This window comes from Barbus barbus (genome assembly GCF_936440315.1).
Source record: "Barbus barbus genome assembly, chromosome: 1".
Lineage (NCBI taxonomy): Eukaryota > Metazoa > Chordata > Actinopteri > Cypriniformes > Cyprinidae > Barbus > Barbus barbus.
In genome coordinates, this window is record NC_136729.1 from 588,418 (window position 1) to 611,959 (window position 23,542).

General features: G+C 42.4%; 1 protein-coding gene across 4 annotated transcripts in view; it reads left to right on the forward strand.

The window, feature by feature from the left end:
• nrxn2b (neurexin 2b) overlaps window positions 1-23,542 on the forward strand; it is a 711,451-nt gene that overhangs the window by 340,214 nt on the left and 347,695 nt on the right. For all 4 annotated transcript variants that reach the window (XM_079427101.1, XM_079427100.1, XM_079427102.1 and 1 more), the window contains one exon: window positions 20,299-20,460. In XM_079427101.1, the coding sequence (XP_079283227.1) occupies window positions 20,299-20,460 (162 nt within the window). The remainder of the gene's footprint in view (window positions 1-20,298; window positions 20,461-23,542) is intronic.

The window sequence follows — 23,542 nt, forward strand, 5'->3', positions numbered from 1 at the left end:
GCACAAATGGCCGCCATGGACACACCACTAGACCACGCCCAGGAAGAGGCCATGCCTCTTGTGGAATGGGATCTCACTCCAATGGGGCTCTGGAGGCCCAGGGAGGAGTATGCTAGTGCTATAGCGTCAACTAACCATCAAGATATCCTATGCTTTGTGACCGGAGACCCCTTGGTGCGGACACCAAAGCAGATAAAGAGTTGTTCCGATTGCCTAAAAGGCACGGAGTGCTCAATGTAAATTCTCAATGCCCTTACCGGGCAGAAAAGGTTGAACTCTCGGTCCTCCTCAGAAGGTGGGTGCGCAGAGAGTGTAATAACCTGGGCTCTAAACAGAGTGCACCTTCGGAACATAGACATGTCTTGGCTTTAGGATGACCTTAGAGTCGTTAGGCCCAAACTCAAGACAGGCAGGGTCCACAGAGAGAGCCTGCAAGTCACCTACTCGCTTCATCGATGCTAGAGCCAGCAGCAGAGCGGTCTTGAGCGACAGTGTTTTTAAGCTTTCAGATTGTAGTGGCTCAAAGGGAGCGCCCTTAAGGGCTCTCAAGACCGTGGGCAAGTCCCATGCAGGGACTGTGAGGGGTCGGGCGGATGGAGCCTCCTAGGACCCCTCAGGAAACGGACAACCAGGTTGTTCCGGCCCACCGACTGTCCGGCAATAGGAGCGTGAGAAGCTGCTATAGCTGCCACGTAGACTCTGAGCGTGGAAGGGGCGCGGCCCTTATCCAATAGCTCTTGTAAATAGGACAATATCACTGATATGTCACATGTTGTCGGGTCCTCGCCGTAGGCTTGACACCAGGCGGAGAAAACCGACCACTTAAGGGCGTAGAGGCGTCTCGTGGATGGGGCTCTAGCCTGCTCAATGGTATTAAGGACATTCTCGGGGAGATCTATTGAGTCCCATCGAGTGCCCATAGATTCAGGTCCCACAGCTCGGGCTGGGGGTGCCAGATCGTTCTCTTCGCCTGAGAAAGGAGGTCTTGTCTCAGGGGAATGGGCCACGGAGCCGCTATTAGCAGCTGAGATAACTCTGAGATCCAACTATGTTTCTTCCAGAGTGGGGCCACTATAAGCACTTTGTGCTTGTGTTCCCTGATTCGCCTGATTACTTGAGGAATCAGAGCAATCGGGGAAAAGCATATAGGAGGAGGTTGGGCCATTCGTGGGCCAACGCGTCCTCGCTCTTCGAAAAGTAAATTTGGCAGTGAGAGTTGTCTTTGGAGGCAAAGAGGTTGACTTCTGCCCTGCCAAAGATTCGTCAAATTTCTTGAACCGTCTGTAGGTGGAGCATCCACTCCTCGGAGGGGACGTTGTTCAGAGAGAGCATATCCTTGGTTCAGCACGCCAGGCACATGAGCTGCTCTCAGTGAACGCAGGTTGAGATGTGCCCATACTAAGAGGCATTTCGCCATCTCGAAAAGGCGTTTCGAGGTGAGCCTGCCTTGGGGATTTATATATGACACCACTGTCATGTTGTCTGAACGGACTAGCACGTGGTGTCCCTTCAGGACTGGCATGAAGAACTGAAGAGCTCGACATACTGCCGTCATTTCGAGGCAGTTGATGTGCAGCTGTCCTTCTGCGTTCGTCTAGGAGCCGAAGGTCGGATTGCAATCGCACAGAGCCCCCCAACCTGTGTTGGAGGCGTCCGTCATAACAACCTTCTTTCTGTAAACCAAACCCATTGTCACGCCCTGATATAACCACTGAAGGTCCTTCCATGGGGCCAGGGCTGACATGCAGTTCCGGTCCACCCTGACGCAGATGTGTCCATGATGCCACACATGAGGCGGAATTCAAGGTTTCAGCGAGAACTGAAGGGGTCTCATCCTGAGAAACCGAAGAACTGGCGATGCGGAGGCCATGAGGCCCAGCATCCTCTGAAACAATTTGAGTGGGTAGAAGGCTCCGATTTTGAAGGAAGCCGCGAGCTGCCGTATGGCCAGAACGCGGTCTGGTGCGACTTTTGCCGTCATTGCAGGCTGAGTCGAAAACTGTCCCCAGGAACGAAGTTCGATGGCTGGGGGACAGGGAGCTCTTGGCCAAATTGATCCTGAGTCCCAGGTCCTCCAAGTGACTGAGGAGGAGGGACCTGTGGACTACCAGCTCTGCCTTAGACTGCGCTAGAATGAGCCAGTCATTGAGGTAATTCAGGACACGGATTCCCACCTGTCTCAGAGGGGAGAGAGCCACGTCTATGCACTTCGTAAAAGTGCGGGGAGCTAGAGCCAGCCCAAAGGGCAGGACCGTGTATTGATAAGCCACTCCCTCGAAGACTAATCTCAAGAATCGTCTGTGATGGGGGGATATCTGGATGTGAAAGTAAGCGTCTTTCAGATCCAGCGAAAAGAACCAGTCCTCTGGCCAAATTTGTGAGAGGATCTGCTTCAGTGTAGTCATCCTGAACGGCCGTCTCATGAGGGCGCGGTTCAGACATCTGAGATCGAGGATGGGCCGGAGGCCGCCATCTCTTTTGGGGACGAGGAAATAACGGCTGTAGAAGCCTGACTCGCTCTGAGCTGGGGGAACTATCTCTATAGCTCCTTTTGACAGCAAATGTTTTACCTCTGCTCGCAGAACGTGAGCGTTGCTGCTCAGCACTGAGGTGGAGATCATGCCGCTGTATCGCGGGCGTCGACGAGCGAATTGAAGTGTATAACCTCGTTCTATAATCCCCAGAATCCAACGAGACACTCCGGGGATGGCCTGCCAGGCCTCGGCCCGTGTGGCAAGGGGTTGGATTAGTTCAGCTGGTGAGTCGCTTTGCGGGGACTCGACGCACTCGGTAATTGGAAGAGAAAATTTGCTCTCTTTTTGAGGATGTTTGTTTTTAATTTTTCTCGCTATAACGGTGGCTGTATGTGGAGGCGCTTTTGGAAAGAGCCCGTGATTCACAACAGTTTCTGTGACAAACAAACCGGCCTTGTAACCCAGAACTGAACGGGGTGCTTGCAGGCACAACAGAGGGCGTTTTGGGGTTGGTCCAGCCTTTGCGAGACTTTGCCCTCTCCTCTTCCTTCCTAGCAGATCAGGACGATGCCGGAGGCGCAGGGTCCAAGGTCAGCTTGGGCTGGGGTCCTTGACGCTTCGGATAGGGGTAGCGCTTGGCCGAGCAGGAGCGCTGCCGAGGCTCAGGCTTCCATGTAGGCTGAGTGGGCAACGGTGCAGGTTTAGTTGTCTGTTGCGCTGGAGCAGGCTTGGGGCGACTAGTGGCCGCTGCAGGGCTGGACCGTTTAGGCAGGAAGTGTCGCGTAGCTTGGGACGACTTCTGAGTCGCGGTGAATCGCTCCGCAAAGACCTCGACGGCAGGTCCAAAGAGCCCCGCAGGGGAGACCGGGGAGTTGAGGAAAGGGACCTTGTCAGCCTCCTTGATTTCGGTGAGGTTTAACCACAAGTGGCGCTCCAACACCACTAAGTTGGCCATTGACCTCCCTGTGGACTGTGCTGTAGCCTTGGTAGTCCTCAGATCCAGGTCGGTGGCACTGCGCAGTTCCCTGAAAACTGTGGGATCAGGTCCGGACTCGTCCATGGTTTCGTCCATGGTCTTCCTCCTCAGATCCCTGGGAGGAAGAAAACGGGAGGGCATGAGGGGCGAGATCGCTCTCTGAAAAGAAAAGCGATCCGAGTGCGCAGAGTCACAAGACTCATGTTCACGCTGTGTGAACATTCCATTTCAGTCAGAGCGGCTTCTGTGTGGGGTTTACACAGGCATGAAACACACTACGAGTGGCCGTCAGCATTGTGCAGAGAGATTAGAGAAATTTGCTTAATATATGCTCGCCGGCTTGATCGCTGATCGCAGATCGGCTCGGCGAAGCGGGCTGGATCAGCGGGGAGGCGCAGGAAAAAAGGCAGCTTCCAATCCACAGTGAGGCGTTTCAACGGCGAGTGTCTGGAGTCCTGAGATCAGCGAAGAAGTCGTCGCTGAAGGAGACTTGGAAAGAAAAAATTGTAAGGAAAAACGACGCAGTACGAGTGAAGTATCGACAGGGAACAGCTGTTTTACATTCTAATAATATTTACATTGTAATAATGTTAAACAATTACTGTTTTTATTGCGTGGTTAAAATGGTGGTTAACAAGAATTTTATTGGTAAGATTGGGTGTGTGTGTGTGTTGTAAGTGTGGTTGATGTTGATTGTGTGTGTCAGGAAACACTCTCTCTCTGTCTCAGTGTGTTATTGGTTCTCTGCCATTGCTGCATGGCTGAGGTGTGTTTGCGGTGAAGCGCGAGCTGCAGTTATTTCTGATGATGATGGCTTTAGTATTCCAGTGTGTTGGGTGAGGGATTACGTGTGCTTATCTGAACATGCTCTCTGTCTTGTTACGAGGGGTTTTAGGGTAAATAAGTCAATATATCTAAGAGAAAAAGACCCATTAACACATTATCAGCTGTGTGAGGCTGTAAAACGCAGGAGCTGCTGCTTGACTTATCTGGCCTGGAGCGGCTGTGTTTCAGACGCAGACGAGTGTGTTTCCCTGCGCTGACGCTGCTTCAGTCTGAGATCGATCAGCAGAACCGCAGCGGTGCTCTGATCAACACACACACACACAGCACTGGTCCAGCTCTGATTTGATTAATGTGACTATGAGGCTTGAATATATTAACCATAAAACAGGCAACATGCACCACAAGATGTATACTCTGTAGTCTCTTGAAGGAAGCACGAGGAATAATTTTTCATCTGTTATCATTATCATAGTTGAGGTTGTTTGGACTATGGGGGTCACATCACTTGGTTGAAATTTTTTGTGCTCATTTTGTCAGTTTTGACCTAAAGCCAACACGTCTGCCCATGAGGCTGGACATTCAGAAAATGCAGAAAGTAGGCATATATTAATCTTACTTTTTTCATAAAAAATAAAAGCAATACAACTATTAGTATTAATTGTGAACATTATCTTGAGATGTTGAAAAAGAAAATTAAGTCATATGTTCATGTAGTTTTTTTTTAATCACATTTTGAAATATGAGTGTCTCCTGAGATACGTTGCCTGCTTTGGGTACAAAAAAAAGATTATCCTCAGTATGGACAATGAATGGTGTCACAAGGTAAATTGTGCCCCCAGTTCTGGTTCTTTCATTATTGTGAATTCTGGGGTGGTGTGTGTGTGTGGGTGGGGGGTAGCGTTCCCCATTGGTGGTTATGGGGGGGTGGGAGGGCTTTAGAGAATACACAGAAGCCACAGAAATGACATAAAATACAAGGGGAGCCCCTTGATAAAAAAAATCTCTCAGAGAAGTGGGGTGGGGGGTGGATGGAGGTTATAAATCACATCAAGGAGAACAGATTCCCTTCAGTAGATCGCATTCCAGGGCCCAGGGCCCTTATGGAAGACCCTTCCTGGCATCTAGGCCCCCTGTACACAGTCCCCTTTCTATTTATCTTGAGTTTAAAAATTGTGCAAATGTTAATATTTGCATGTAAAATGGATAATATTTCATTTAGTTGACTACATCTTTGCATTTTTAACAAGATTTTTCTCTTGCAGGGTTTCACACAGCTCATTTTATGGTAGAACAGGGGTGTCCAACCCTGATCAAACACATCTGAAAAATCTGACTAAAGTCTTCAGCATTACATAAAAAATTATATGTTGTTTTATTATTATATTGATTGTTTAGGGATGGTGCTAAACCGTGCTGGACAGTGGACCTCAGCGGTTGGAATTGCCCACCCCCTAGGATATAGATAAGACAGTTAAAAAATGTAAAAATACAAAAAAATGTCTATTCCTCAATTTTAGGACACGTAGACATGTCATACATGCAGCATATTTTGAATTATCCATTTTTGCTTGCATTAAGTAAATAATCAGAAAGAAGAAGAAAGAAAGAGCTTTATTGTCAAGAGTGTTTACACACACAAGGAATTTGTCTTGGTGTTAGGAGCTTCCAGTACAGAAGTACAAACATAGTGCAGACAACATATAATTAAGGTAATAAAAACACTAATAATGAAGAGAATATACAATAAATTATAAATAACAACAGTAATTAAAAATAAAATTGTCCATAGACAGAACTGTGAATGTGCATATGTCCTATGTACAGATGAAGGTTTGAGTTATTTACAGATGTACAGTACTGGGGTGTGTTATGTGTTGTTCAGGTGGGATATGGCCTGGGGGGGAAAACTGTTCTTGTGTCTGTCTGTTCTGATGCTCTGATGCTCTGTGATCTGTAGCGCCGGCCAGAGGGCAACAGTTCAAAGAGAGAGTGAGCTGGGTGTGAGGGGTCCAGAGTGACTTTCTTAGCCCTTTTCCTCTCTCTGGAGAGGAATCATAGAATTATTGATAACTTGGGCTGTTTTTTAAACCCTAAACAGGCAATGTGACCTGGGAGATACAACTCATAAAATCCAAAAAATATCAAATATTACAAACATTATTTTTGAATATGTTTTATTAAGTCCAGATTATATAAAAAGTGACATGAAATCATTTTCCAATCTTGCCTCTTTTAGGATTAATATACAACCCGAATTCCAGATATGTTGGGAGTTTTTTTTTTTATTTGAATAAAAGACTTTCCAATCACATGAGCCAATATTTTATTCGCAATAGAACATAAATAACATAACATTATCAGACATTATTAATTTACAGTTTAATGCACAAAATGAGCTCATTTCAAATTTGATGCCTGCTACAGTTCTCATAATAGTTGGGACGGGGCATGTTTACCATGGTGTAGCATCTCCTCTTATTTTCAAAACTGTTTGAAGACATCTGGGCATCAAGGTTATGAGTTTCTGGAGTTTTGGTGTTGGAATTTGGTCCCATTCTTGCCTGATATAGGTTTCCAGCTGCTGAAGAGTTCGTGGTCGTCTTTGACATATTTTTCGTTTAATGATGCGCCAAATATTCTCTATAGGTGAAAGATCTGGACTGCAGGCCAATTCAGCACCCAGACTCTTATACTACGAAGCCATGCTATTGCAATAGCTGCAGTATGTGGTTTTGCATTGTCCTGCTGAAATAGACGTCATCTGGAGGGGAGCATATGTGCTTTAAAACCTTTATATACCTTTCAGCATTCATAGTGCTTTCCAAAACATGCAAGCTGCCCATGCCGTAGGCACTTATGCACCCCCATACCATCAGAAATGCTGGCTTTTGAACTGATCGCTGATAACACGCTGGAAGGTCTCCCTCCTCTTTAGCCCGGAGGAAACAGCATCCGTGATTTCCAACAAGAATGTCAAATTTGACTCGTCTGACCATAGAACACGTTTCCACTTTGAAACAGTCCATTTCAAATGAGCCTTGGCCCACAGGACACGACGGTGCTTCTGGACCATGTTCACAAATGGCTTCCTTTTAGCATGATAGAGCTTTAGTTGGCATCTGCAGATGGTACAGCAGATTGTGTTTACCGACAGTGGTTTCTGGAAGTATTCCTGGGCCCATTTAGTAATGTCAATGACAGAATCATGCCGATGAGTGATGCAGTGTCGTCTGAGGGCCTGAAGACCACAGGCATCCAACAAAGGTCTTCGGCCTTGTCCCTTATGCACAGAGATTTCTCCAGTTTCTCTGAATCTTTTGATGATGTTATGCACAGTAGATGATGAGATTAGCAAAGCCTTTGCAATTTGACGTTGAGGAACATTGTTTTTAAAGTATTCCACAATCATTTTATGCACTCTTTCACAGATTGGAGAGCCTCTGCCCATCTTTACTTCTGAGAGACTCTGCCTCTCTAAGACATGCCTTTTATAGCTAATCATGTTACAGACCTGATGCCAATTAATTTAATTTGTTGCTAGATGTTCTCCCAGCTGAATCTTACAAAAATGTCTTGCTTTTTCAGCCCTTTTTTTGCCCCTGTACCAACTTTTCCGGGACCTGTAGCAGTTATCAAATGTGAAATGAGCTCAATTAGTAGATAAAAGTGTACAAGTTCTCCGTTTAAACATTTGTTATGTTATCTATGTTCTATTGTGAATAAAATATTGGCTCATGTGATTTGAAAGTCTTTTAGTTTTAATTTTATTCAAATAAAAACAAAATGTCCCAAAATTTCTGGAATTCGGGTTGTATTATGAACATTAAAATCATGATTTTCTGTAAAGCTGCTTTAAATCAGTGTGTGAAAAGCACTTTGCAAACAAATTTGACTTGTTAATACGGTGGCTCTTAACTGGTTTTGCTGGTTACACTATTTTGATAGTCCACTTTAAACATTCTACTAACTTTAAGTAAATGTGCAACTACTTGTCAAATAATTCTCATTAATTTGCAACTACATGTCTATTAACTCTCAGAGTAGACTGTTAGGTTAGATTTAGGGTTTGGGTTAATAGAATAAGTTTATCAAAGTCAGTATGTTGTGGACCCATCAAAATAAAGTGTTAGAAGATTTTTACACACATTTTCGAAACTTTACACAAAAATCCAAGAATTGCACACAAAATGCAAAATGAAGCACTGTATTCAAAATATTACAAATGCATCTCAAAAGCAAACATTTACAAACACCTTTGCCATAATATTAATTCCTGTTAGATTTGTGTGTTTTACATAGAGAATTGTGTGTTGTGTTTTGCAAAAAGTGTTTTATGAAATTGAAAATTGAGTCAAAGGCTGAGAATTAGTGTCTGGTTTTGCAGATTTGGTGTGTGCTTCTGCTCTTTGAGTGACAGCTTTCAGAAACTGTGTGACAAGTAAAGATTTTGTGTGTAAGCAGCTGAAATAAAACGTTAGCAGACAGTCTACTAATACTCTAATGACTGCTAGTTGACTTGTAGTTGCAAAGTTACTTACTGTTAGTAGAATGTCTAAAGTGGACTATCGAAATAGTGTTACCGTTTTTCTTTTGCACACCAAGTGACCAAAACAGGAGCAGAAGTGTGTCTCACACAAAATCAAACATTATTTTATTAATTCAAATGTAAAATATTTTTTTTCATGAACTGCACAGGCTCAACACACTGTAGAGTTACTAACATGACACAGATGACACAAAATGTGCAGGACAGGGGTGCTTGCAGGACAGGTTTGAAAACCACTGATCTAGGTCATATATTTAAACATTGTGTATATATATCTTTTATCTTGTGTAGTTTTATGTTTTTGAACAAAATAAAACTATATAAAAAATGAGGTCATTAGACATGCATATGCAGGAATATTAAGTAATATTAATCACATGATGTTCGGTGCATTGTTCAGGTTGCACATGAAAACACCTGATCTCAGTTGTTTTTTTTAAATAAAAAATATTTCTTTGTTTGTTTTCCAGTAAAAAATATTTGAACAAATTCTAAGACATATTTACTTGTTTTTAAAATTATTATTTAAAAAAATTATTTAAGATCTTAATTCTTGTTTTGTCAAAAATGTATCAAAATTAAGTTTATGCTTAAAACAAGGACAAAATATATAATATTTAATCTATATAAAAAATAAATAATTGAAAGAAAAAGCAAGTTTATTTTTCTGACCCCTTTGAGCATCCATCCATCTCATGAACACCTGACAATAATTGTGGAACACACACTTATACACTTATTTGTCTAACACACATACTTAGTCTACATTTCAATTTGCACATAACATACCTGTACATACAAAACTGTCTATTTTAATATACCTGTACATACTGTTATCAATTTCTATATTTTTTTCCCTATTTACTTGTTCTATTTTTTATTCTTCTTTTATTATCTGTTTTTGTTCTGTCACTGTCATTCTGTTGCACTGTGGAGCTTCTGTCACAAAAATAAATTCCTCGTATGTGTAAACATACCTGGCAATAAAGCTCATTCTGATTCTGATTCTTCTTTTCAGCAAAGTGTAAGCTCACTTAATTTTGATCCATTTTTTTTCAGAAAACAATACTTACAGGTTTTTTTTTTCAGCTGCTTACACACTAAATCTTTTCTTGTCACACAGTTTCTGAAAGCTGTCACTCAAACAGCAGAAGCACACACCAAATCTACAAAACCAGACACTAATTCTCAGTTTTCAATTTCATAAAACACTTTTTCTAAAACACAACATACAATTATCCCTGTAACACACAAAAATCTAACAGGAAGTATTGATTTCCTTTTTCAAACACAACCAATCAGAGAGCCACAGTAATTCATCACTATCTCCTCACATGTGCTTCACTGAACACCAATCAATCAATAAACACACATCTCCACAACTACACATGCTTGATGTGTTTCTTTTCTTTCGTTCTGTGTAATACTGTATTCACAAACACTAATGCTTACAGTAAAACAAGTTTGCTTTCAATCTTACTTTGGTGTTTACCGTGAATTTCTCTGCCAATCTATTTCAATCTTGTACAGAAATGTACACAGGAGCTCATGAAAGAAGAGCTTTAGACAAATGTTTGCTTTTGAGATGTGTTTGTGATATTTTGAATGCAGTGCTTCATTTTGCAATTTGCAATTCTTGGATTTGTGTGTAAAGTAAACAACAAAAAAAACAGGCAAAGTTTTGAAGAAAAAAAACAAAAAAACTACTGTTTGTTTGTGTGTGTGTGCGCATGTGTGTGTGTGCGTGCGCGTGCGTGTATGTGTGTGAGTGAGTGTTTGTGTGTGTGTTTGATGTGTCTGACAGGTGAATGCTCTTCTGCAGCAGCTGATTGCATTAGTGTCTGTTCATGCAGCAACAGGTGATTTTGTAATTTTCCTGGTGGTTTATATATAAATGTATATTTAATTGAGCAGCGTTCACCTGGTGTTTGTCTGCAGGCAAATCCTGAGGCAGTCAGAAAGAGCTCTCGCTGAGTAAATTATCTGCTGTGAGATCAGCTAACAGTAAATATCTTTGATGGACAGACAAGATGAAGTCCCAAAAGTAATTCATGAAAAAATGGCGCGGAGTCAAACATATCTCAGTACCAACAAATATGATAGATCCAGTGGGAGCTGAGTCCAAAAATGTGAGAGAGAAGGGCACTCCCAAAAAAAAATGCAAAAACGTGCCTAAAACTCCTTGGGAACAGAGATTACACTCAGGAGAAGACAATAGATCCCAAGATGACAATTTCCAATGAATAAGTCGTGACGTATTGTCAAGTATGGTGACCCATACTCGAAATTGGTGCTCTGCGTTTAACCCATCCAAGTGCACACACACAGCAGTGAGTAGTGAACAAATCCACACACACACACACACACCGTGAACACACACCCGGAGCAGTGGGCAGCCATGCTGCAGCGCCCGGGGAGCAATTGGGGGTTCGGTGCCTTGCTCAAGGGCACCTCAGTCGTGGTATTGAGGGTGGAGAGAGCGCTGGACATTCCCTCCCCCCACCTACAATCCCTGCCGGCCGGGGGCTCGAACTCGCAACCTTTCGATTACTAGTCCGACTCTCTAACCATTAGGCCACGACTTCCCCAATCATTTGGTGATTAGGGTTTTTAGAAGACAATTTAAACATACCCCATACCTGATCGGAAAATAAAACATACACATCCTCATTAAGATCCCCATATGTCCGTTGGGCCGATCTAATGCACAAATACATAAAGAAGGAGGTGCCTGGCAGATTATATTGAGTTTTAAGATTCTGGAAGGATTTTAAACCACTATCATCATAGATATCTCCCAGAGTGTTTACTTTATTATGAGTCCATTGTGGACAATGAAATGGAGTACTGCCTGACAAAAGGTTATTATTGTGGAAAATAGGCGAATGCCTTTGCCATTTTGTAGCTAGTTGTGAACGTCTTTCAACATCCCTCCATGTGGAGAGGAGATGGGTTACAATGGGACCAAACCGAGATTTACACTCCCGAAAAAACAAGATGCTTCAGTTTATACGGATAAACAGTAGATTTCTCAATTGCTCTCCAAGACACAGAAGCATCAGGATCAAACCAAACTGGTAAAGGGAGCGGAGGGAAAAGGCTTGAGCATACAGTCTAAAATTAGGGAAAGAAAACCTCCATGTAATCTACATCATTGTAAGGTAGTAAGTTTAATACGAGGACGTTTCCCATCCCATATATACCGTGAAACACATGCATCTAGTTTATTCCAGTAGCCAACCGGTGGAGCGAGAGCAATAATGGAAGAAAAGAATTCATACGTGGGAGAACATTCATTTTAATCACCGATATACGGGCCTGAAAAGATGTAGGAAGACGAGACCAATTTTCCAAATCTGAAGATACTTTGGCTAGAATACCATTATAGTTTTTTGAGACGATTTGCTGCAGGAAAGGAAAAACATCTATCCCCAAGTACTTAAAGTTTTGAACCAATGGATTAATTAATTTTAAACCCTGAGAGAGATACAAAATGGTCAAATAAATTCAGCACGGGGAATAGAATGTGACGACTTCTCCAAAAACAATAAGATATCATCAGCAAACAAAGAAATATGATGATGAGTGTTCCGTATATTTATGGGAGAAATAGTTTCAGATTGTCGGACCGCTTGAGCTAAGGGTTCCAAGGGTAGGGCAAATAACAGAGGAGACAGCGGGCAACCCTGACGAGTACCTCAATGTATAAAGAACAGGTTAGAGCGAACAGCACCTGTGAGTACAGTGGCTGCTGGATTGGCATGCAGAACTTTTATCATATTTATGAAACTCGATCCTAGACCCAGATGCTGTAGCACCGCTCATAAATAGTTCCGTTCTAGCTGGTCAAAAGCTTTCATCGCATCTAGAGATAACACAGCACAAGGGGAGGACAAACTATTCTTTGAATTAATAATATGATATAACCTGCGTAAATTATCCGAAGCTAAGCGAGATTTAATGAATCCTGTTTGGTCATGATGAACTAGCCTATTCATAAATTTCTCTAGACGATGAGATAGTACTTTAGCATATAATTTAACATCAGTCCCTATCAAGGAAAATGGCCGGTAACTAGAACAGGAAGTCGGATCTTTATTTTTTTTATCAAGGGAGAAATAACAGCTATATTAATGGATGGGTGAAATGAGTCTTGAGTAACTGAAAAATGTATCATATCTAAGATGAGGGGGCCTAAATCCGACCAAAAGGTAGTATACAATTCAATTGGAATGCTATCAATGCCTGGGGATTTCCCCTTGTTCATAGATCAGATTGCTGGCTCCAGCTCCTGAAGAGAGATCGGTCCAGCCAGGTATTCCGAATCTGAATCTGACAGCCTAGGTAAATCAAGGTTGGACAGAAAAGATGCAAAAGAGTCAGGGTCACCATCAGCAGAAGAAGTATAGAGGTTAGAGTAAAAGAGTGAAAGGCGATATGTATTTTGGGTCTGTCATAATGAGCCCAGATTGAGATTTCACTGCTGAAATATTAGCAAACTTTTCATTGTTGCGTAAACACCAAAACCCTGCACATTACTGAAGCACCAACATTTGACCCCATAGTCACATATTTATTAGGTAGTATTTCTATTTAAAAAAAAAAAAAAAAAAAAAGAGAGAGAAGAGAGATAAAGAATACAACTAAAACAAATTAAATATCATAATCAGTAAGCGATACTGTATTCACAATGAACTATGAATTAAGAAGTGAACATTAAAGTGAACAGTGAAAGACACAGTCACCTAACCATTTAGAGCATCTCTTCTCCGATTAGACAGCAAATGTCCAGCTGGAGTTCACTGAGAGTTGGTGGATGAATGGGATCTGAGAAAAACTCTTGCTTCTTCTGGGGAGTGAAGCTTTGAAGTTCACCTTGATTGAGAATGACTTTCAGCGTTGCAGGATAAAGGAGAAAATTCTGGATGCCAGCATCTCTCATTTTCTTCCTCATTGGTGAAAATGCACTTCTTTTTGCGGTGACCGGAGAAAAATCTGGAAGGAAAGACAGTGTTGCTCCCTCGGATGTTTTCACCAGGGCATGAAGTCTGGCGGCCTACAGAATGAGCTCCCTGTCCGTGTACTGCAGCAGTTTAAAGATGAAAACCCGTGGTTTAGCGCAATCTGAGGAGAGCCTTGTGTACACGCAATGCGCTCGCTCCACTTCAACCTCTTTGCCCGCCAGAGACGGGAGCCACGTCGGTAGCAATCGTTTCAAAAAGCCCATAGGGTCGTCCTTTTCAGAACCTTCAGGCAATCCAACCAGATGCAGATTGCTGCGCCTATTGTGATCCTGTAAGTCCACAACCTGTTGCTCGAGCGCAGCAAGGCGTCTATCGTGATCTGTAACGACTTTCTTTTGTTCTCTCATCTCCCCCTGTAAGAAGATCCAGTTTAGAGCATAGAAACTGAACAACTGACATGTGAGAAGCGAACTCATTCCGCATCGCCATCAACTCGGTTCTTAGAATGTCCTCAAAGTGTGTAACAGTGTTTGCCATCTTGTCCATCATATTGCTTGCGGTCAGTGGCTTGGATTTCTTCTTAATCGGAGAAGCCGATGGAGACAACTCCTGCTGTTTACGACTGCATGCCATCAGGTAAAGCACCACCAATGAGTAAAACTTAAAACAAAACGGAAAAAAAACGTACGGAGCTCTACTCAAGTGTGACTCGGTTCATGAGCACATCACGTGACTCTGCGCAAATTAAGTTTGTTTTTCTGACTTCATTGGCAGATATTTTGCCTTGTTTTAAGCATAAACTAACTTTATTGTGTGTGTTTGACAGTGTTCATAAATCAAGACAACTTCTCATATAAATTTTCCATAAATCAAGTCATTTCAAGATTCAAGATTTTTTTATTCGTCACATACGCAATTATACAGACTATAACCAGCAGTGAAATGTAGGTCAGGTCCGCTCCAAGGACAGTACAGTTGTATAGAATACAAGTGTTAAGAAAAAGAAAAGTAGAAAAAAATTAAAGAATAAAATAAAATAAAAGATAAAAAATATAAGTATAAATATAAATGTGCAGGTCAGTATGTTGTTGACATAAATAGTAATATAACAGGAATTTGCAAAAGAATGTGCAAAAAAGTTGTACAGGGTATTTAAATAGCAGCAATATGAGGTAGAAAAAATTATGAATAGCTTTGTGATATAGTGATATTTACATGGAGAAACATTATGAATAGCTTATTGATATGGTGATATTACATGGAGTCAAGTGATATTATGACACAGAGTTAGAGTTTAGGAGCCTGATGGCCTGGGGGAAGAAGCTCCTTCTAAGTCTCTCAGTTTTTGCCATCAGGCTACGGAAGCGCTTACCAGATGGAAGCAAAGTGAATAGATGGTTACCAGGGTGATTAGAGTCCTTGATGATTTTAACAGCTCTACTTTTGCAGCGTTTGAGGTAGATGTCCTGCAGAGAGGGGAGAGCAGACCCTGAGATGCGCTCAGCTAAGCGCACAACTCTCTGTAGTGCTTTGCAGTCCTGATTGGAGCTGTTTCCATACCACACTGAGATGCACTGAGTCAATACACTTTCTATGGTCCCTGAATAGAAAGTTTTCAGGATTGCTGGTGAGACCCTGAATTTCCTCAGCTGACGCAGATGGTACAGTCTTTGCCTGGCTTTCTTAACCTGTGTTTGGATGCGTGTAGTCCAAGTCAGGTTCTCGGAGATGTTTACACCGAGGTACTTGAAGCTACTCACCCTCTCCACAGGGGTCCCACTGATCATAAGAGGAGTCATTTCACTTCTCCAGTAAATATGTCTTGATTTAAGAATATTTAGATATTTGTACTGGAAAACAGGACATAATGCAGAGGAGGATCATGATTTCTGCAGTGTGTTTGAAATGAACCAGTGACGGTAAGGAGGTCAGTAACACTGTGTTTTCACAGAACATCTACTGTAAGGTTTACCATCAGACGTTCCTCCTTTCATTGCTGTAGCTCCATGCTGAGACCCTTGTGTCACTGACGTGAATGAGTGTTGCTGAGAAATCTACAGTATTTGTGTGTGTGTAATGACTGGCGCAGTGTGTTACAGTACGCAATCAGATTACTTTAAGAAACTAGTACATTAAAACATTACTTTTTAATTTAGAAGGAAATATCGGAGTTCCTGTGTTTCTGATGTATTGAGTGACAGCTCTGGTGTTGCCATGTTGAGAGAAATCAGGAGTAAGTGCAGAGCGTTGTGTGTGAACATGATCTTACTGTAGATCTAGACTAAATATCTACATGATCTTACTGTAGATCTAGACTAAATATCTACATGATCTTACTGTAGATCTAGACTAAATATCTACATGTATTTACTCATCTCACCTGCACTAAAACACATTCAGTGTTCCTCAAAATCAATAAAAACTGTCAAATGCTCAAAAAAACAAAAGAATATTATACAAACCTGCAATAATTAAATATGTTAAATAAGACAAATATCATTTATGTATTTAATCCCATTTTATTAATAAATGTCTTTGCTGCTGACCTTCACTGATCCAATTAAATCATACTAATAAGCATAAATGACACATTTGTGTCAGATTTTAGTTATTGCTGAATAGTATTGAAGTTTCTTCTCCTGCGTCATATTCTTCATGTGATTAGTTTGAGCGCGTCCTCTACTGTACAGACCTGAATCTACATTTGCTTCAGCCTGAGCCGGATTCATTTCACTTTTGGTGTGAAAGGGCTTTACATTTGCAAAAGAAGACATTTTTATATTAAAAACAAACAAGCAAGCCCTGCCCAGATTTAAACAGTAACTCAAAAGTAACACAACGCACTACTTTCCATAAAAAGTAACTAAGCAACATAATTAGTTACTTTTTTAGGGAGTAATGCAATATTGTAATGCATTACTTTTTAAAGTAACTTTCCCCAACACTGATCTGGAGGCAGAAGCATGAAGTTGAGAGTGATTTGATCAAATGTGCACAGGACCTTCATCACACAGAATGCATGAACATTGATCTCTAATAACAGCGTGACGATTCGTCCGCCGCTCAGGGTCAGATGTCTGGATCAGCTGTAAATATAATTTCAAGATACAGGAAACTAGGACAGACACACAGCCTCCTGTGATCGAGGGAATTAAGAGTGAAAGAGCAGTGATATTGAGTAATATTACTGATGTAACAGCACTGACACTGTCAGATGAGAACAGGCTTGAGCTGGACCCTGAACTCTATTGCCCTCTGTAGAGCTGGAACTCAATTAGTTTCATAATTAATGAGTTTTGCACCATTAACACAGTTGATTTCTTGTTTATCTCTGTGAATCTGTACTGAAACAGTCTGTGTAGGGATGAAGACTCAAACCCGCAGCCATCAGTAACAAAACAAGAATAGATCTGTAAATCAGTTAGTCAATAATAATTGCAAGAATACATTTTTATTTTTTTTATAAACAAAAAATAAGAAAATAGTTAAGACATTATCTTTAAAAATAATAATAAATAAATAAATCTTGGTTTATTTTTGTCCACTGGCTGACACATTAGTTTGAGAAGGCGGTATCAGTTTTCTTGTTTTCTGCTGTTGCGATCATGCTGCAGTTTCCCCCTAGAATATGACACAATTTTTCTGCATTTGGTAATGTCATGAATGTGGTTGTATTTGTTGGGATGTAGTGAAGTATGCAGCTCTGGTGTTGTGATGGTAGTCAGTAGGGAAAATCCCTCTGTACCAGCTCTCTCTGTGAGTCTCTGTCCTCTCTCTACAGCAGACACCAATCAAACACACCTGAAGCAGCTAATCAAGCTCTTTCTAGGCACACTAGAAACTTCCAGGCAGGTGTGTTGAGGCAAGTTGGAGCTAAACTCTGCAGGACACCGGCCCTCCAGGACTGAGTTTGGACAGCCCTGTGTTAGTGTCTTTCTCAATCTGGGCTCTTTGACACAGCTCAGGTGTTCTGCTGGTTTGTACTCTCTTTTCAGGTGTAAATACAGCACCATCTTATTCTGTAATTTAGTGGCATCTCTCCAGTAGGCAGTTAGTTGTGTCTCTGTGACTGTATAATTAGTTTGGTCTGGATTGTGCTGCTGGTATGAGCTCTAATTACTGCGTTTGAGATGCTGGTAGAATTTCACAGCTTTTTTTTGAATATTAATTAATAATGGATATTGTCCTAATTCAGCTCTGCACGAATTGTTTGGGGTTCCTCTGTTTACTTTTAGGATGCTTTTACAAATTTGTGTATGCATAATTTCTATTCCTTCTTTTTCCCATTTCGAGAAATCTTGGGTTATTATAGTATACTCTCTCATGGGTCTGTCTCACAGGTGGCTGTCAGCTGGTTCTCTCTCTCGCCGTAATTATTTATTTATTGTAATAACACTGGAGTCCAGGCCAGAAACAAGCGCTGAAAACACTGACGTAATGCCAGAATGTTATCACACACACACACTCACTCACTCACACACACACACACTCTAACACACACTCACACTCTCACACGCACGCACATTTCCCTCCTTCGTGAATCATGTGACAAACTAAAGACTACTGGCCATTTAAACGATGTTTCACACCAACTTCCTGTTTCAAAGGGAAGCACAGGAACACACAGGAAAGCAGAGCGGCTCATCACATCAGCGAAACACAGCCAGTCCCTCACGCAGCTTCACACACTCTGAAGAATAAAGCTTCTTGACTGGCATGGATGATCCACGCGCCAGAAGCCTTTGTTCTCTGAGTGTAGAGAAGCGACAGAAGCCCTGAGACACTGATGATCTGATGAAGGTCTGTCACTAAAGGCCACAGCTCTCAGAGAACGACAGCAGACATAAAAATGTGTTGCGCTGTACGGCAGAACGAACGCCAGAAAGAGCTCTCTGTGAAGAGAGCGATGCTGCGATGATGACCAGCGCTCTGGAAATGCTTCTTCAGCCGCAGCTGATGCACAGGTCCAGCTGTTTGAGCACTCACTTCATTAGAAGATGCTTCGTTTTGTTGTGAAGCGGTGAAGAGAAATAATTTCGGCTTAGTGCGTGATAGTCGCAGAATAAAAATATAATTTGACAGATAAAGTCGTCTGCCTCGCTGCCAAGCGTCAACCTTTATCAGCACAGGTTTTAATTGGACACGTTCAGTCAGAACGGCCAAAAACATAATTATTATTCAACAAATAAGTGATCCCGACAAATCATTTTAAAAAGCCAAGCGATGCAGTAAACACATTTGTGAGCATGCACTGGTTTGTTAACGGTGACAGAGCTGCTGTCTCCCTCAGGATGATAGAAATATACTCTCAATCAGAGCTTTTAGCAGGAAAATGCATCCGAACTGCAGAAGAGACATGAAATGAGTTATGAAACAGCATCAGCTGCTCTGATTCTCTGACGGACTACAGCAGGAGACACGAGACATGCACACACAAATACTCCGAAGAAGGCTTTAGAGCAGGGGGATTGCATCAGAAATAAATAAATTAATAAAAGAATAAATAATAAATTGAAAATAGAATTACATTTTGTTTGCATTCCTGAAATGTTAGTCTTTTGGTTAAAGTCTTATGTGAAAATCATAACCCTTATCAGCCAGGCTTATTATAGTTAACTCAAGCTACAGCCATTAAAAAAAAAACTGTTAAAATAAAAATAAATGTTAACTGAAATAAAATGTAAAAATAATATAATTTTTAAAAAATAATTTTACGTCATTAGTTTTCTAGGCAACATTTAATTTAGTTTAACTTGATATACTAAAATAACTCAAATATAAATCATTTAAAAACAATAATAACTAATTATGACAAAAACAAACAAAATAATTACTAAAACTTTAACTACAATTAATATGTGACCCTGTACCACAAAACCAATCATAACATTGATATATCATCTGAAAGCTGAATAAATAATCTTTCCATTGATGTATGGTTTGTTAGGATCGGACAATATTTGTCTGAGATACAACTATTAGAAAATCTGGAATCTGAGGGAGCAAAACAATCTAAATATTGAGAAAATCTCCTTTAAAGTTGTTCAAATGAAGTTCTTAGCAATGCATATTACTAATCAAAAAATGTGATATATTTACAGTAGGAAATTTACTAAATATCTTCATGGAACATGATCTTTACTTAATATCCTAATGATTTTTGCCATAAAAGAGAAATGTATAATTTTGATCCATACAATGTATTGTTGGCTATTGCTACAGATATACCTGTGTTACTCATGACTGTTTTTGTGCTGCAGGGTCATTTGCAAATTGCAAATTGCAAATATAAAAATAAAAAGAATAAGTCGGTAAACTCTAAATATTAAATATGAACTATTAAATAGCACTTTTAGTCTTTGGCTCACATCAGTATGTGTTAGCTGTATTAATGCGTGAGTCTGATGGAGAGTTTGGTGTTCAGCTGCGCTCTGAAGAAGCGTTTCTCGCACCGGAGCCGCTCCGAGCAGCACAACCACAATTACTCTTTAATCCAGTGTCTCTGTCTCCTCTCTCCCGTCTCTCTGTTCCTCCGGACGTCTCTCGCCGCAGGTCACCATCTCGGTGGACGGCATTCTGACCACCACCGGATACACGCAGGAGGATTACACCATGCTGGGCTCCGACGACTTCTTCTACATCGGAGGAAGCCCGAACACGGCCGACCTGCCCGGATCTCCGGTCAGCAACAACTTCATGGGCTGCCTGAAGGACGTGAGTCTTACGAGCACTAACGAACCCGGCAGCTGTTCCCACATAAAAATGACCAGCCTTTCAAAATGTGCTCATAAATCTCTCATTATCACCAAATATTGGATTCAGTCTGTTTTCTAGAGCTGCCCTCTTATAGTCGACTGACCGTTAGTTGACCAGAAGAGGCCTGGTCCTCCAAAATTGTATTAGTCATTTAGTTAATCCACATTGGCAAAGACACGCATATCGTTAACAACTGCTCTACGGTGTGCTCACTTGCTCTTAAAATACTCTGTCATTTTTGCTCATACAGATAATAGTAATACATCTTTCAACTCTGTAAAGGTTCTATGTTTATTTGTGTGCATTTACAATAACAACAAAACATGGTGCTTGTATAAAATAATGAAAGCAATCAGGATGCGCTTTCTGCCGTCTCTGTCTCTGTGAACTTGAGCGCAAAACTCTGTGAATACTTGCCTTACAGACATGAAACATATTTCTATAGAGTGTGAAGTGTCTACTTTCAAATGAACCAATTCAAGTGGAAGACAGATACATATGTAATAATGAAACATGCATACAGGCGCATCACTACTGCGGAGATGACGAGTCAGTGTCACCGACTTCATCTCTTAAACCGAGAACAAAGAAACACTAGTTTATCAATGAATTATTAAAATGTTAATGCTAAAGCAACTGCTGAACATTTTGATACTACTTCACTTTATTGTGCTCAATGCACTTATGTAAATATGCAAAATTATGTAAATATGTAAAATTCACAAAAATCCATTAGTGTAAATCATGTTTGTTGCGTTGACTGAAACTGAGCTGTGGATTTCTAGCTCTGCATAACATTGAATTAATTTCAAACATTGAAATTAAGTGTTTTTGTAGTAAAGAGAGAGACCTGCTGGTGTTTAATGTTTGAAGTTTAAAAACGTGTTCATGTTGAAGTTAGAAATTCTGTATAGTTATTAATTATGTATAGTTATTAATGTCACTCACTCTTTTAAGATTAGTCTTGTAGTGTACAACTGTTAGCCTAATTTATTTTAGTGTGTCATAGTTGTTAATTTTTGACGGTTTTTACACAAAACATGCGATGAAAGCTACCTAAACTAGTTGAGAGCAAATTCTTTTTTTTTTTCCATTGAATGCCAAATAGCAGGTTTAATTTGATTAGACTGTTGGAATATCATCAGTTCCCTATCAGTCGGTCACTCCGAGTCACGTCGGTGACCGACGAATTGGGATCTCGCTTAGAGAGACCAATCCACTACGAGTGTATCTAAACGAGCCAATGCACATTGGCATGCGATTATTGGATCCAGCTGCCGCTGATCACAGCGTGAGTATAAGTAGGCAGCAGATGCAGCACATATTCAGCTTTTCGCTTCGGAGCCGAGCGGTTCATCGTTCTGCTCCTGACAAAGCCTTTCGACTACGGTGTCTGTGAGTCAAGCATGCTCTCCAGAGGTCTCTTGTGCTGGCGTCACGCTGCTTCAGCGGCGGTGGTTCCTTCCTTTCGAGTGGATTGCACACATCGGTTTGCACTATCCCCTGATTGTGTTGCAAGCGGCCATCTCCCCTGTGCGCTTCAGCACACTAAAAGAGTAATTTCTCTGAAAGAGCATTCATGGGTGGAACGTTTTTTTAAAGATGCCCTTCTATCCGTGCGTTTCTGGATGCGGTCATTACCTGGCGCCGGGTGATGGTCACAATCGCTGCCTCTTGTGTCTGGGCGTTAATCACGCTGAGGCGGCTTTCGTGGACGAATCATGCTCCCATTGCAGGAAAATGACCGTTGCGGACCAGACTCCGTTTCCTGCAAAGGGGCAGGGTGCCCGTGCCTCTGCCTAGATCTAGGGCTCCACCTGGTGGTAGCCGGGGGAGCGCTACTTCTGACAGTAGCCGGACTGGTCTTACGGTGACGGTGAGGAATTCCCCTCCGAGGAACCAACCTCCGAAGGCTCCTCCTTCCACCGGCACTTCGCAGCCTGTGGAGCTGCCGAAGGAACAGGCTGGACCCTCTCATGGGGTACCAATTGTGTCCTTTGGTGCTCCCACCGACGATCGGATGTTGATCGCTGCATCGGAGGGTGAGCCAGACCTTTCTGGAGATGATGATTCGGCACCGCTGCCACCTTCTGGGCGGCCGGTGATGCCGGATACGGATCCAGAAATGGTGGCTATGCTTGCCCGGGCCGCTGAGAGGGTCGGGCTCGAGTGGAAACCTACACCGCGTCCTGAACCCTCAAGGTACCTTTCTTCCCGGAGGTGCATGATGAGCTCACTGGATCATGGACGGCAACTTTCACTGCCCGAAACTGATCCGGTGGCTCGTCCTCCCTCACCACCCTCGACGGTGGGGCAGCGCGGGGGTATACGGGGATCCCACCGGTGGAGAGCTCGGTTGCGATGCAATTGTGTCCAAATACCGCTGCCATCTGGTGTGGAAATCCGTTGCTCCCCTCCCGGGCCTGTAGGTACTCGTCGGCCCTGACCGACAGTGCTTATGCGGCTTGTGGTGAAGCTGCTTCCGCCCTACACGCAATGGCGTTATTGCAGGTTCATCAGGCCAAGGCACCGAAGGACCTGCACGAGGGTGGGCACAACCCAGAAGTTCTCAGAGAGCTTCGTACCGCTACTGACCTCGCGCTACGAGCGACGAAGGTCACTGCGCGGTCTCTGGGCCGTGGGATGTCCACTATGGTGGTCCAGGAACGCCATCTCTGGCTGTGTCTGGCTGACATGAGGGAGTCTGACAAGATGCGGTTCTTGAATGCCCCTGTGTGCCAGACCGGCCTTTTCGGCGACGCAGTGGAGAACTTCGCCCAGCAGTTCTCCGCTGCACAGAAGCAGACTGCTGCCTCCACCGGGCCGCTGGCGGCAGCGCCTCAGTCTACTCGTCACCGAGCAAATGCAGCAGCCTCCAGCAAAGCAGCGTCGTGGAGCCGGTCGCAGGTGGCAAGCGAAAGAGCAAGAGGCCCTGAGACGGGCGACCTTGAGGTGGAGGAGAATGCTCTTCAGGAGATGGTGAACGCACCACTCCCTCCCCCGGATAATCTTTTTTTCTTTTTTCCCCGCCACTGGCCTC